Genomic DNA, 12,099 nt, shown 5'->3' on the forward strand with positions numbered 1-12,099 from the left:
AGTGCTGCCCGCTGCCCTGCTGCCCAGTTTATCAACTCTGCCCTGCCTGCCGGTGCGGGGGCTTTGCCTTTCTTGGGCCTAGCCGCCTCCCCACTTTCCCAAAAAGTCTGTGCTCGGGACCCATTGTCTGCCCTGGGGGGGTCCGGGCGGCCACAGCCTTATTTGGGCTCCTGAGGACAGCTGAGGTGGTTATAAAAAGCAGCGGCAGATCTGCGAGCGGGGGGTCCCGCATTGTCCCGGCCACCCACACCCCCCTGCCATGCAATGGGACACCCTGGCTGGTGTCACAGGGACACCGTGCTCCCACCCGGCACCCCCCTCACTGGGCAGGCATCGAGCCGGGTCCATGTGGCACCAGCATTGAAGCCCCCCCCAGTTTGCAGCCCACTGGTGTCTCGGGATGTTTTGGTGGCCCCCAGGCTGACATTTACCCGTGCCTGTGGGCAGCATGGAAAAGGGCAAGCTCAGCCCGGTACTATTTTAAGAGCAGGGGCTTAGCAGCAGCCCCTGGCCCGAATTGTTTGGCTCAGCAGGGAATAGCAGGGGGAGCCAAGCCCAAAACCCAGGGAAGAGCCACCCAGGAGCCTGCTGAGCCCTGAGCCCGGCTCTGGCCACGCTGGTCCTTGGCAGTGAGGCAGAAGATGCTGTTGGCAGCTGGAGGAGCAAATTCCCCAGGCGCAGGGAGGAATTCTCAGGGAGAGCAGCAGCACTTCCTATGCAGCCGGGGGATTAGCAGCCTCCTCGCGCCCGCCACGAGGTCCTGCCAGCCCTGCGAGCCAGGCTGGGATGTCTCACGGGGGAGACCCACTTCTCCCATCTGGGGATAGATTTTGGAGGTTGAGGGGGTCAGCACCCAGGAAGCCAGGAGACAGAGATTGACCCCGGTGGCAGCTCCTTGCTTCGTGGGCAGGGTGCCAGGAGGGACGGGTGCCCACAAAGGGCCACCTCCATGCCCTGGGAGCCATAAATAACCCCATGCACCGGGGCAGCGGAGCCAGCGGTGGGCACAGGGCCACGTGCCTTCATCCTGGGATCATCCCAGGCGTGAGCAGGCGGACAGGTGGTGAGCGCTGACCCCGCCGCCATCCCAAACCTTTGCCGGCCACCCGGGGATGGCAGCTCCCGGCTCCCTCTACCCGGCCCCGCAGAGACAGGCGCGCGGTGCAGGCAGACGGGTTTTATTGCGGCAGCGAGAGGGTGGGCAGGGGGCGCGGGAAGCGGCGCAGAGGGATCCCCCACGCTCCCCCCTGCCCGTGGGAGGGCACAGGCAGCATCTCGCCGGGTCGGTGCTGGGCATCCCTGGCGCTGTAAGAATATGTTTGATATTTAGTTGGTTTTCCAATAAAACAACCTAATATCAAACATATCAGACAGAGGCAGGGGCAGGCGGAGGCAGATGGGACCTGGGGCTCAGCTCCCTGCAAGAGAAGGAGAGAAGGAGAGGCTGAGAGCAGGGGGGTGGGTTACCTTCTTGCTGTTTGCCTGGCCAGGACCCCCCCAGGGCACCGCACTGGCAGCACCGCGGAGGCCCGGAGCCTGCTTGGACGGCCACACCGGCATTGGGATGCTCTGGGATCTGGTGCCTGAGCAGGAGGCGTCTTGCAGCGGGGATGAAGCAGGAGCAAGGCAGTGTGGGCACAGTCTCCTAGTGTGGCACAGCACAGCATGGCATGGCATGGCACGGCACGCCATGGCACAACATGTCATGGACTGGCGGGCCACGGCATGGCATGGCACAGCATGGTGGGAAGCGCTGCCCACCCAGCCCTGCGCACCCGGGGCCGAGGGGACCCCACGTCCGTCACTGCCTTACCTGAGCCGGCTCAGGGGGCTCCTCAGCGGTCTGGCTCAGGGGCCACCCAGCCACCATTTATAACCGTGCTCAGCTGCACCCAGCGGGGGGATGCAGCCAGTGAGTGCCCTGGCCCCACACACGTGGCCTCGTTCCCATTAATTACCACCCATCGGCGTCCCCTGCCCCCTCCACAGACCTCCGTGCCCTTGCCGCTGAGCGCTGCTGGTCAATATGGGTCGATGGCCCTGCACCGCCTGCTCCTGCCCCCGGTCACACTTCGCCGTCATTAGCGGGGCTGTCAATACTGGGAAGCCGGCCCCATCCCGGCAGGCTCTGCAATGCTGAGGGACTGTCTGTGACTCTGCCCAAGGATGAGCCCCAAATGGTGCTTGGGGGGCTGTGCCCCACATTCCCTCCTCCTGTGTCGCTGTCCCCTCGCTTTGGGGGAGCTGCTGGGACCCCCTTTCTGCAGGAGCATTTGCTCCACGGGGCGGCCAGAGGAGGTGACCACCTGTTACCCTGCCCCGTCCCTCATGCAGATGTGGACCCCCATGCTGGACACAGCTGGGTGACAAAGGCAGGACCCCAGACCCGCTCTGGGGCGGCTGCTGGGACCTGGCTGGCGGCGTCCAGATACGAGGGTACACGGGGTCTTTTGGGATGCTGGGGGCATGTGTCTCTCCATGCCATGCCAGCAGTGGGACGCAACAACCTTGTGAATCGCACTGGGGGACTCTGCAGGGGCCCAAATTTTGGGGGGCCCAATGGGGCAGGATGTGGGGCAGCCAGAGCCCTGAGTGCCACGGGGGGACGGGGGCACAGCCCCTACCCCGCTGCCTGCCCGGGATGGGGGACCAGGGGCTGCAGCCCCACAGAGGCGGCAGCAGGGCGGCAGGGCCATGCGGGGAGGGTGGCAGCGGTGTGGCAGGGACACATGTGGCAGCAGCACAGTGCTGGCAGCCAGGGGCGCGCACGCAGTGGCAGCTGATGTGATGCAACCCGACAACCCAGCTAATGAAGGGCCGTTGGCGGGGGGTGCCAGCCCAGCGGCCCCCAGCCCTGTCAATAAGAAGAGCCAGGGCAGGCACTGATAGGCCCTGGGGCCGGGAGACACCAAGGTCAGGTGCAGGCAGCAGGGATGGGAGGCGGGGGATGGGGCCCCCCCAGTTGGCAAGCAGACGGGGGTTCAGGGGTGCCTGGACAGCGAGTGGGGCCAGGGAGCATCACACCCAGCCTGGCCAGGCTCCTCTCCTGCAGGGTTGTGCCGCATGGCCGTGAGCACCGTGCCGCAGGGGACAGGAGCACGTGGCCAATACCGGCACAGCATGGCAGGACCCGTGCCAGGAGCGGGACCCAGCTGCAGAGCATGCAGGGCTGGCAAAGGCAGACTGGCTGTGCTGCCATCTCCTGGCGTGGCCACGGCCGGGATCGCACGTGCAAGATCCAGCGCGCATGGGGTCATGGGCAACATTGCCAGATCCCAGCCACGGCGATCATGCTGGGCTGCCCCTTCCCTCCACCTCCACCCAGGGCTGTCCCACATCCCAGCACGCAGCAGACGCAGACCCCATCTTGCTCAACATGTTTTATTCTCAGCCAGGAAACCGGGTGATGCCAGGCCGGTGCTGAGCCTGCCAGGTCAGGCGCTCACAGCCGCTCCACATAGAAGGCTTTTCCAAGCTGGCGCAGCTCCCGCTCGTGCTGCTGGTGCTCGTCCTGGAGGAGCCGGTGCAACACGGCTCGGCGGACCTGCCGGGCACAGGAGCTGGTGCTGAACCCCACCATCCTCCCGACTTGCCGTCAGCCCCAGGATGTGGTAACTGGGGGACAAGGGGAGCACCCAACCCTGGTGGCACAGGGCTTGGGCACACCCGGCCATGCCCGACACACGCCTGGCCTCACCGCTGTCTGCTCTTTGCCAGCGAGGCGCAGCTCCAACTCCATTCTCTGCTGCATCACCCCACGGGCTGCGGCCCAGATCCTCTCCCAGCACTGCGGGTGCCCCCCGGCTGCCTGCCCACAGCTGTGGGGACACGGGGCAGGCAGGACAGGGTGCCAGCGGGATGCCAGCACCCGGCCCGCCCAGCCTGCGCACAGGGCTGGGCCCCCGCCCGCCCCATGCCGCGGCTCCCCCTCGCCTGCTGCTGCCAGCACAGGGGGCTCAGCCCCCGGGGCTCCCTTTGCCAGCTCTACCTCTCCAGCAGCCTTGCATGGGTGCTCCCCTTCGCCAGGGCCTGCAACCAAAGCAATGAGTTTGGGGGGGGCGGGGGGCAGTGTTTGACCCACACGAGGGGGATGTTGCACCCCACTGTCCCCAACCGCTGCTGGGAGCCCCAGGACAGCCACCTCCCTACCAGCTGCCCCATCCCACCTCCTCCCGCCACAGCCAAGGGGTCTGGCTGCCTGCTGCTGCCATGGCCGGTGCCACAGGGGACCCCACAACCGACCTCTGCACCGTTAACGGCAGCCCGGTTACCGTGGCAGCAGCACAGGGACAGGTGTGGCACATGGAATGGGCTCCCTGCAGTCAGATCGGAGGCTGACGGCACGCATCCTGCTCAGGATTAACTGTCATTTTATTAAACAGCAATTAAAAAGAGTGCAGAGGCCCAGGCGAGGGGCAGGGGTCCCTGCCCCACATGGTGCACACTGCGGTGACTGGTGAGCAGCGGGTGCTGCTGGCGGCCTGGCTGGACACAGATGTCAAGTTGGGGGCTGCGAGCTCTCACCCCCGGGGGCTCGGCAGCCGCTGGCACGAGGCGCTGGTGAGAGTGGGAGAAAACACCCCCTTGGCAGGACAGCCAGGACCTCCGAAGCTGGTATTTGTCTGCCTGAGACGTCCCCAAATGCCCAGTTGCAGGAGAAAGAGTAGAAACCGCAGCCCAAAGAGACACCTCAGCCACTGCAGCTGAGAACTGGCCACCAAACTATTTACATTCTGTCCAGGCACCCCGGTGCACGGCCCGGGCACACAGGCAGGCTGGGCACACCTGGCCCAGAGCAGCAGGCAGCGACGGTGCCATGGGGAAAAGAGCATTCGCCCTTTGGAAAGAACAGATGAGTGGCTCCAGAGCCCAAGACCCACGCAGACAGGATGGACAGACAGCATCAGCCCTGCCACGGGGAAGGAGGACAGGTGGAGAGCACTGGCTGGGATCGACGTCTTTTATAAATAAGCTAAAGCTAATCAAAGTTTATTCACAGGGCCAGGGCTCCAAGATGTTGCTAGACTCAAAGCCTCAAGCCTGAAGCGTGTCCCAAACCTGCTGTGGAGGCGGCTGCACAGGCTGATCCCCTCCAGGTTCAGCAGGCGGGCGCGCTGCTTTCAAACAGGCTCCTGGCGAGGGCCGAGCTCCACCAACTGAAACGGAGCCTCCGCCACACGACGATCTCCAACGTCGTGCAAGAGGGAGACCCAAGAGCGCAACCGCTTCCTCCCAACGCTGCCTGCGCGCCAAACTGCAGCCAAAACCCGCCCAGGACACCAGCTGCACCCAGCAAGGGACTCTGCTCATGGCAGGTCCCTGGAGCAGTGCTCCCTGTGCAGCTCACAGGGTGCTCTCCAGCGTGTTGTAGTTGTCCTTGAAGCTCTTCAGCTCCAGGAAGTGTTTGGCACGTTTGCTCTTCTGGTTGGAAGGCAGGTAGGTGACCTGGATGGTGGCGGGGTTGGAGACTTCGGGGGAGAGGGTGAGGTCCTTCGCTGCTGACTGGTGCTGCCGCTGGCTGCTGCCTCCCCGGGCCTTGGTCCTGCAGGGAGAGGAAAGGAACCATCACAGCTGCCACCCGCCCCAGAGGAGCCACTCAACCATTGCGTCCATCTGTCCAACACCAGGCAGATCTGCCCTCAGGATGACGGCGCTCGCCATGGTTTTGAAACCCAAAGCTGGCACTTCTGCGGGTGCCACATCTGGAGCCTGTGTGAGGTCCCTGGCTCAAAGCGGCCAGCACAAGGAACGTGGACTGTGACCGAGTACCAAACCCAAAACCGCATTAACAGACGGGCTGTAAGGAGTAAGTAAACCTGGAAGGACAGACAGGCGTAAACTGCCCATGTCTCAGAGGCTGGGTTTTGCCCCAAAACCCGTCTCTGTTCACATGTCCACGACGGGCTGCTGGGGCACGAGAAGCCACCACTGCACCCCAGCTACACACCCAGGCAGTAACACTTACATGTTTGCCAGCTCGTTCAGAGCATCCTGGTACTGCAGATATTCCGGTTTCCCAAAGACCTGGACGCAAACAGAAAAGGCCTTGAAAAACCCAGCTGAGGTTACAGCATGACCTCAGTCCAGCCATCAGACTGGAGTGCAGGAACAGGCCCCTGCGCTGCTGTGGGGGTGGGGTGAAGCGGTGCTGGCACTTACCCCGGTGCCGTAGCGGGCACTCTCGTACCCATCCAGCAAGGTGTCAATCAAGGCTTTGCGGATGCCTTTGAAGGAGGTGCTGGAATTCCGCAGTTCCAGCAGATAGGCACAGAAGTTCTTCCCTATTAAAGACTTTGGGTACCGGCCCTCTGCGTGAAATGGGATTTCTGGAAAATAAAAAGGCATAATACAACCGGCTGAAGCGCAGGTCAAAACCATTGTGTTCACCCACAGACAACGTCAGAAGTTGGCGGCTAATTAAATTCCCATCACATCTGCTGCCTCTGTTTGCTGACTGCTCCCAATGTGTGAGCAAAGCAGACCCTCAGCCTGCCAGCCCCGGGCGGGATAAGTGACTGCTATTCCCAAGCAAGGACCTTGAACCTTATCATGAGGCTGCTGGCACCCTTATTTCCTCCACACACAGGCTCTCTCCACCCTTCCCCTCCCACTCCTGCCCTGAGCTCCCTTACCAGATGTTCTGATCGCATCCAGCGCCTTCATCCTGTACAGGTAGTTATAGCAGCCTGGCAAAGAGAAAACCCAAACTGAAAGCTCTGCAAACCACCGGCAGCGGGAGGGAGGTGGGGAAAGCGGATAGGAGCAAAGTGCAGAGACACCAGCTCGTATCAGCTTGCCAAACGCCACACTGCGACAGGACAGCCGACAAGAGAGGGCAGTGACGCGACTTGGCCCCAGGGGAATGATCTGCCATAGCGGGACAAGCACTGGACGGTGCCTGTGGTGGCCTCTGACTGACACGCAGTGAGAGAGGGTACCTTGTGCCTCCAGCTGCAGAAGCCTGCTGTCGTCCTCAGCCAACAACCGGGGCTCGTACTTGATGTCTTGCACCCTCGACAGTCGAATGTCGATTTCTTCCTTTAAATCCTACACAGTGGGGAAAAAGCCCCATGTTTACAGAGCACTGGCTTTGTTTGTGGGATCACAAGGATGATAACAGTCATGTCCTGGGGGCCCTCTGAAATAAACCCACTCCCTCTCTTAGCTGCCCATCACCACACCAAGGTGGCAGCTCCTGGAAACATCTGATTTTGAAGCAGACCCTGCCTGCCCCTCCAGGCATGGACAGGTCTGTGGGTGCGGGGAGGGAGGGCACGTCCCCACCGCGGGGCCATGTGCACCCACCTTGGGTGCATGCTGTCCGACAGGCACATGGGGGCCACGGCGGGACTTCATGGCGAAGCGCATGATCTGGCGTTTCACAAAGATGAACAGCAGCACGAAGACCTGGAGCCACAGCAGGGACAGAAGTTAGCCGCACCGAGTGGCACCCCAGGGGGGGTCTCACGGCCAGCCTGGGCCAGCCCCGCTGATGCCTGGTTCCCAACCCCGTGGACACCCCAGGCCGAGCAACCACGGGGCCCCACAGACCCCCCCCAAACCCGGCAAGCACAGGGGCTCCTGTTCAGCCCATCAGGAGCCCCACGGACACCCAGGCCGGCCCCACAAACACCCCAGCCTCCACAGAGGCTCCTACTCACATCCTCTCCCTGCCCCACAGCCGCCAGGACCCTACGGGTGCTCCAGCCCAGCCCTGTGAGGGCCCCGAGTCCGGCTCTAGGGGAGTTCCCCACGGATACCCTGGGACGTGTCTCTCGGGCCTGGCTTCATGGGGGTCCCACACCCCAGGTCCAGCCCCACGGACACCCTGGCCTCACAGGGGCCCGTCAGACACCCCGGGACCGGCCTCACAAGGGCCCCACGGACACCCCAGGCCAAACTCTACGGACGTCCCAGCCCCACGGGCGGGAGCCCCACGGAAACCCCGGGGAGTGGCTTCACAGGAGCCCCACGGACACCCCGGGCCCGGCCTCACAGGAGCCTCGGCTCCCCGGACACGCCAGGCCCGTTCCCCTGGGCCCGCCCCCGTCCCCCCGGGCTCACCAGGCTGCCGTAGGCCATCACCAGCACCACATTGACCCCGGAGAGCCAGTTACTGCCGGCCCCCGCCATCCCCGGCCCAGCCCGGGGCCGCACAACATGGCGGCCAACGAAGCCTCTCCGCACCCCCGCCACGTGACAGGAGAGAGCCAAGCCCCGCTCCCACGTGACGCGGCGCGCCGCTGCGCGTCACACACGCGTACCGCCAGGGGAGCGCTTCCCCCCCAGCCCGGAGAGTCACGTGGGTGAAGCCGGGGAGGCCCCGCCCCCGCGCCCTCGCCACGTGATGGGGGCGGGCGCCGCTGGTAGTTGTCAGTGTGGTGAGACCCAGGTAAAGTTGGCTGCGCGGAGGCGGCGGCGGCTCCGGTAACTGCGCGCGGCCCCTTTAAATCCCGCCCTCCCCCCTCCCCTTTCCCTATCGTCGTCCCCGCCACCGCCGCGCTCCCCTCGGCCCGCCCGGCCCCGCCGCCGCCCGCCCGGCCCCGCCGCTCCGCTTTGCTCCGGGGGCGGCCGCCGCGCCCCGCCGCCGGGCCCCGTGCGGCCTAGTGGGCCGGGTCGCAGCCGGGGGCTGGCGTAGAGCGCGGCCGCCGCAGGTGAGGGCGGGCGGGCGGGCTGGAGGCGGGCGGAGGGGGGGGGAATGGCGGCCGCGGCCATGAGGGCGGAAGCGGCCCGCGCTTGCCCGCCTCCCGGGTGCGGGCCCGGCCTGGCGCCGCGCCGCCGCGGGGGCTCCCGCCCGGCCCCGCGGGCCGCCCCCTCCGCCCGCCTCCGGTTCCCTCCGGCCGCTCGCCCCCATTGTCTGCCGCGGGCTGGGCCGCCGGGCCTGCTGGGCCGCGGGACCGGGCGGTTCCGGCCCTGCCGTGCTCCCGGGGCCCGCCCGGCCCCGCCGCTGCCGGCGGTAACAATGGGGCCGCGCCGCCCCGCTACCGCCGAGCTCTCGGGGCTCCCCGCGTGTGAGCGGGCCCGCCTCCGGCACCCTTTCTTCGGCAGCGCCCCGGGGGCCGTGACCGGTGGCGGCCCGTCGGTGCGGGGCGGGTTCCCGCGGCCCACGCGGGATTCCCGGGCGGTGCCGGTGCGGTAGTCCTGGAGCAATCCCGGCCCGCCGGCGTCTGCCCCGCTCGAGGTCCCGTGCGTGGCGCTTGGCTCCGTGCCGGTTTTGGGGCGCTTTGCCTGCGTGCTCCCGGGCGGCAGCACCGGCCGGTGAGTCTTCCCAATAAAGCGCTGCACATCGGTACCAGTCTGGGGTCTCTGATGGTATATCCGGGGGCTTCCCCCCTCCCGCCCCCAAAATCTTGTACTCTGCACACACGGGAGTTATTCGGTTTGCAGCTGCAATGCGTTTGCTCCAGAGGAAAAATGGTAACACTGATAAACCAGCCCCCCGCATCGGGCTCCTTCGGGTGCTTGTTCTGCCCCACATTGCAGGAAAATCTTTCTGAGTGCTTGACCCTCTGTGGTCCTTTCCTTTGGAGCCTTTTGCACGTGTTAATTAAGCTTTGTCGGAGGGAAACGGCAATACCAATTTTCTGTGTTAACAGATAAGGGAAACTGAGGTTGGGATGTGCCAGGACTCGCCCAGCATCAGCCGGCAGGTCTGACACAGCCGGGGATAGTGGATGTGACCGACAGATTCTTGTTCTAAAATTGTAACTTACCTGAAATTTCTAATAAAATAAACAGTTTGTTACGTTTCTGTATCACCTCTTTTTCTGGAGACTCCGCACTTCACGTTTCGTGTCGCTGAGATTCTCTCCTCTCTAGACGTGGAAGGCGAGTGGCGGTGTAGTCTGAAAAGGAAAAGGGGTGACGACAAAGCGCAGCATGTTTACTTGCAGCTTCTTTGAAGAAAAGGTGTTGTAACCTGTAGCTATGAAGCTTTTTGTTTTCCCTAAACCCTGTATGAATGCACTGCTTTCCCGTTGTCTCGAAATGTAAGCGTTCACCTGGTTTAACGATGTTTCTCTGGTGTGGATCAGCCACGATTCACTTTGGCTGAAGTTGCCCTTTTTTATTACATCTCTCTTGGTGAATGTATATGGGTTTGCTCTTTGAGGGGGAAAAAAACCCACAAACCACTTTTGATGAAAACTGCTTTGAACCAGTAAACTCATATTAATGTTACTTCAGTGCAGGGCGAGTTCAAGTGTCAGAAAAACCAAGATTTGCAGTTAAATGTTGCCCATGAGCTATACTGAATTTATACGATTGAGGAATAAATTTTCAGCAGCCGAGTCATCTTCCCTCAATGCAGCACATGGGGTGTTTTATGGGGACGCCTGCTTACCCAACAGTCTTAGCAGAGTCAGGGCCTGGCTGATATCTCTATAATAGATGGGGTTTTTTGTGCGTTTTGCGTGTTAAAGAAAAAAAAAATAAGAATGATTTAATCGTGGCAGGAATGCAGCTGGGCAGAGCAGAGCATGGCAGCTGTTGAACAATGCCCAGCCACTGCACAAAGGTTCGGGGCAGCAGACTGCTGGACCTGTATCCTATTGAAATTGCAGATTAAGTTACTGCAAACGTGCAGGATTGCTTCCCTCTGGGCCTGCAGTTCTGCTGTCAAATTGGTTTAATATGATAACTTGTTTGTGCGTCAAACACTTAGAACTGGAAGAGACGTAGTGGTGGAGAGTGAAAATAAATACTGTGGGGAAGGAGCCTGCATGGAGTGTGGGAGGGATGGCTGCGTAGCCCAGGAGGCTTTGTCTGCTCTGCCTTGGGTGAAGCCCAGGCTTGGTGCTCTTCCTTAAATCTGCTTGGTGTCACACGCACCTCAGGGGGTCCTGGTGACTGGACAGGTAGCTTGGATTGTTGCCTGACAAGAAACCTTGGCACTGTATAGCTGGAAAACTGTGTTTTTAAGTTACCGCGAGGCATGGGTGGCCCCAAAGGGCAAACTTTTGAGGTTTTGTGGGAAGGTATGGGAGCAATTGCTTTTGAAAACTTGCCTACAAACACACACTAGGCGCTGATGGGAGCAGGAGCGGTGGCATGTGCATTGAGCCATGGTGCGAAAGTGACGTTAGGGTCCCCATGCTCTCTGGGAAAGGTCTCTCAGCCTGGTCGAGGCCTCCGCTTGTGGACTTTGACAAGACTCCCCAGTTCTTACAGGGCTGTTTGCTACCACTGCTTCTGAGCTTTCCCTGCTTTGCACACCAGGTCTTGCTCCGTGCTGCCACGTTGGTGTTCACAAGCAATGTTTCAGATCGTATACTGCAGGTCGGATTTGCTTGCTTGGGTTTCCTCCCTGCTCTTACACTCTGTTTGTGGCTCCTTCCCTTGTCCCAAGCATCTGCCTGCAGCACCAGCACCTGGAGCAGACCCTGCTGCTTTGGACGAAGGCATCGCAGTCTTACTAACGAAATCCGAAAATGTGAAGTTTGCGATTATTGTGATTGCAGGGGCTTGGAAATAGCAAGTCCTGGCGAGTGCTGTGGGATGTGCCTGGCATTCCTTGTGTCTGGGAGGCAATAGGCAGCGTAAAACTGCTCAGTGCTGATCCTGGTCTAAGTGTCCGGTCTTCCCTTGAAGGCCAGTGCGAGGTTATAAAACTCCACTTGCTATGGATGCTCCATGGCCCGAACTCTTACTGGGATTTTTTGCCTCGGGCAGTTTCCTAACAACGTTACTGGCTGTTACTACTTGTTGACATCTAGTTCACTTTTTTGGTAGTTTTTTAGTCTGGAATACTCAGTAGAAGAAAACTCAATATTTTCAGTTCTGGGGAATAATCGAAGCAAGCAAAAATGGGCAGTTTTACAAGGGTGGTATTTTTTTTAAAAGAGTATCCCACAAACCTGTAGCACCACTTATTACTGGAATGTTTTTGCTTCCCCTGCTCTGAAGGCAAGAAAGGAGAAGGGGAAGTAGCTGATGTGTGGCTCTGAGATGTTCTGCTCTCAAAGTGAAGTTTCTTTAGAGCTTTTTTCAAGCATTCCTTGCTTCAGTTAATCGCTGAATTAGCCTCTAATGGCCCCAGCCATGGCAAATCTGTGCCCACTCACACACTTGCATTTTCGTAAAGAGTTGTTAAACCCTTTA

General features: G+C 61.3%; 2 protein-coding genes across 10 annotated transcripts in view; one reads left to right on the plus strand and one right to left on the minus strand.

Moving 5' to 3' along the window:
* Positions 1 to 5,305: 5,305 nt before the first annotated feature.
* Positions 5,306 to 8,158, minus strand: LTAP1 (lipid transport auxiliary protein 1). 5 transcript variants are annotated; one of them, XM_075724349.1, is made up of 7 exons: positions 8,065 to 8,158; positions 7,306 to 7,407; positions 6,939 to 7,047; positions 6,566 to 6,574; positions 6,160 to 6,326; positions 5,966 to 6,024; positions 5,306 to 5,542 (listed from the first exon to the last, which is right to left on the minus strand). In XM_075724349.1, the coding sequence occupies exons 1-7, from the start codon at positions 8,131 to 8,133 to the stop codon at positions 5,344 to 5,346; spliced, it is 714 nt and encodes a 237-aa protein (XP_075580464.1). In that variant the 5' UTR covers positions 8,134 to 8,158; the 3' UTR covers positions 5,306 to 5,343. The 5 variants fall into 5 exon arrangements, with proteins under 5 accessions (XP_075580464.1, XP_075580462.1, XP_075580466.1 ...); XM_075724347.1 differs by lacking the exon at positions 6,566 to 6,574 and adding an exon at positions 6,633 to 6,686; XM_075724351.1 differs by lacking the exon at positions 7,306 to 7,407.
* A 229-nt stretch (positions 8,159 to 8,387) lies between these two features.
* The window catches only part of UBAP2L (ubiquitin associated protein 2 like), a 31,479-nt gene continuing 27,767 nt past the window's right edge, over positions 8,388 to 12,099 (plus strand). For all 5 annotated transcript variants that reach the window (XM_075724547.1, XM_075724548.1, XM_075724550.1 and 2 more), the window contains exon 1: positions 8,388 to 8,427. The gene's annotated coding sequence lies outside the window, so the exon portion shown is untranslated. The remainder of the gene's footprint in view (positions 8,428 to 12,099) is intronic.

The sequence above is a fragment of the Pelecanus crispus genome, chromosome 22, assembly GCF_030463565.1.
Source record: "Pelecanus crispus isolate bPelCri1 chromosome 22, bPelCri1.pri, whole genome shotgun sequence".
NCBI lineage: Eukaryota > Metazoa > Chordata > Aves > Pelecaniformes > Pelecanidae > Pelecanus > Pelecanus crispus.

What these genes read in the sequence shown, in the direction of transcription:
- LTAP1 (XM_075724347.1), bottom strand. Translation starts at nt 8,133, where the DNA reads ATGGCGGGGGCCGGCAGTAACTGGCTCTCCGGGGTCAATGTGGTGCTG. An exon ending in TGATGGCCTACGGCAGCCTG is followed by an intron (nt 7,408 to 8,064) that starts GTGAGCCCGGGG and finishes CTGTGGCTCCAG; the next exon opens with GTCTTCGTGCTGCTGTTCAT. An exon ending in CTGAACGAGCTGGCAAACAT is followed by an intron (nt 5,543 to 5,965) that starts GTAAGTGTTACT and finishes CTCTCCCTGCAG; the next exon opens with GACCAAGGCCCGGGGAGGCA.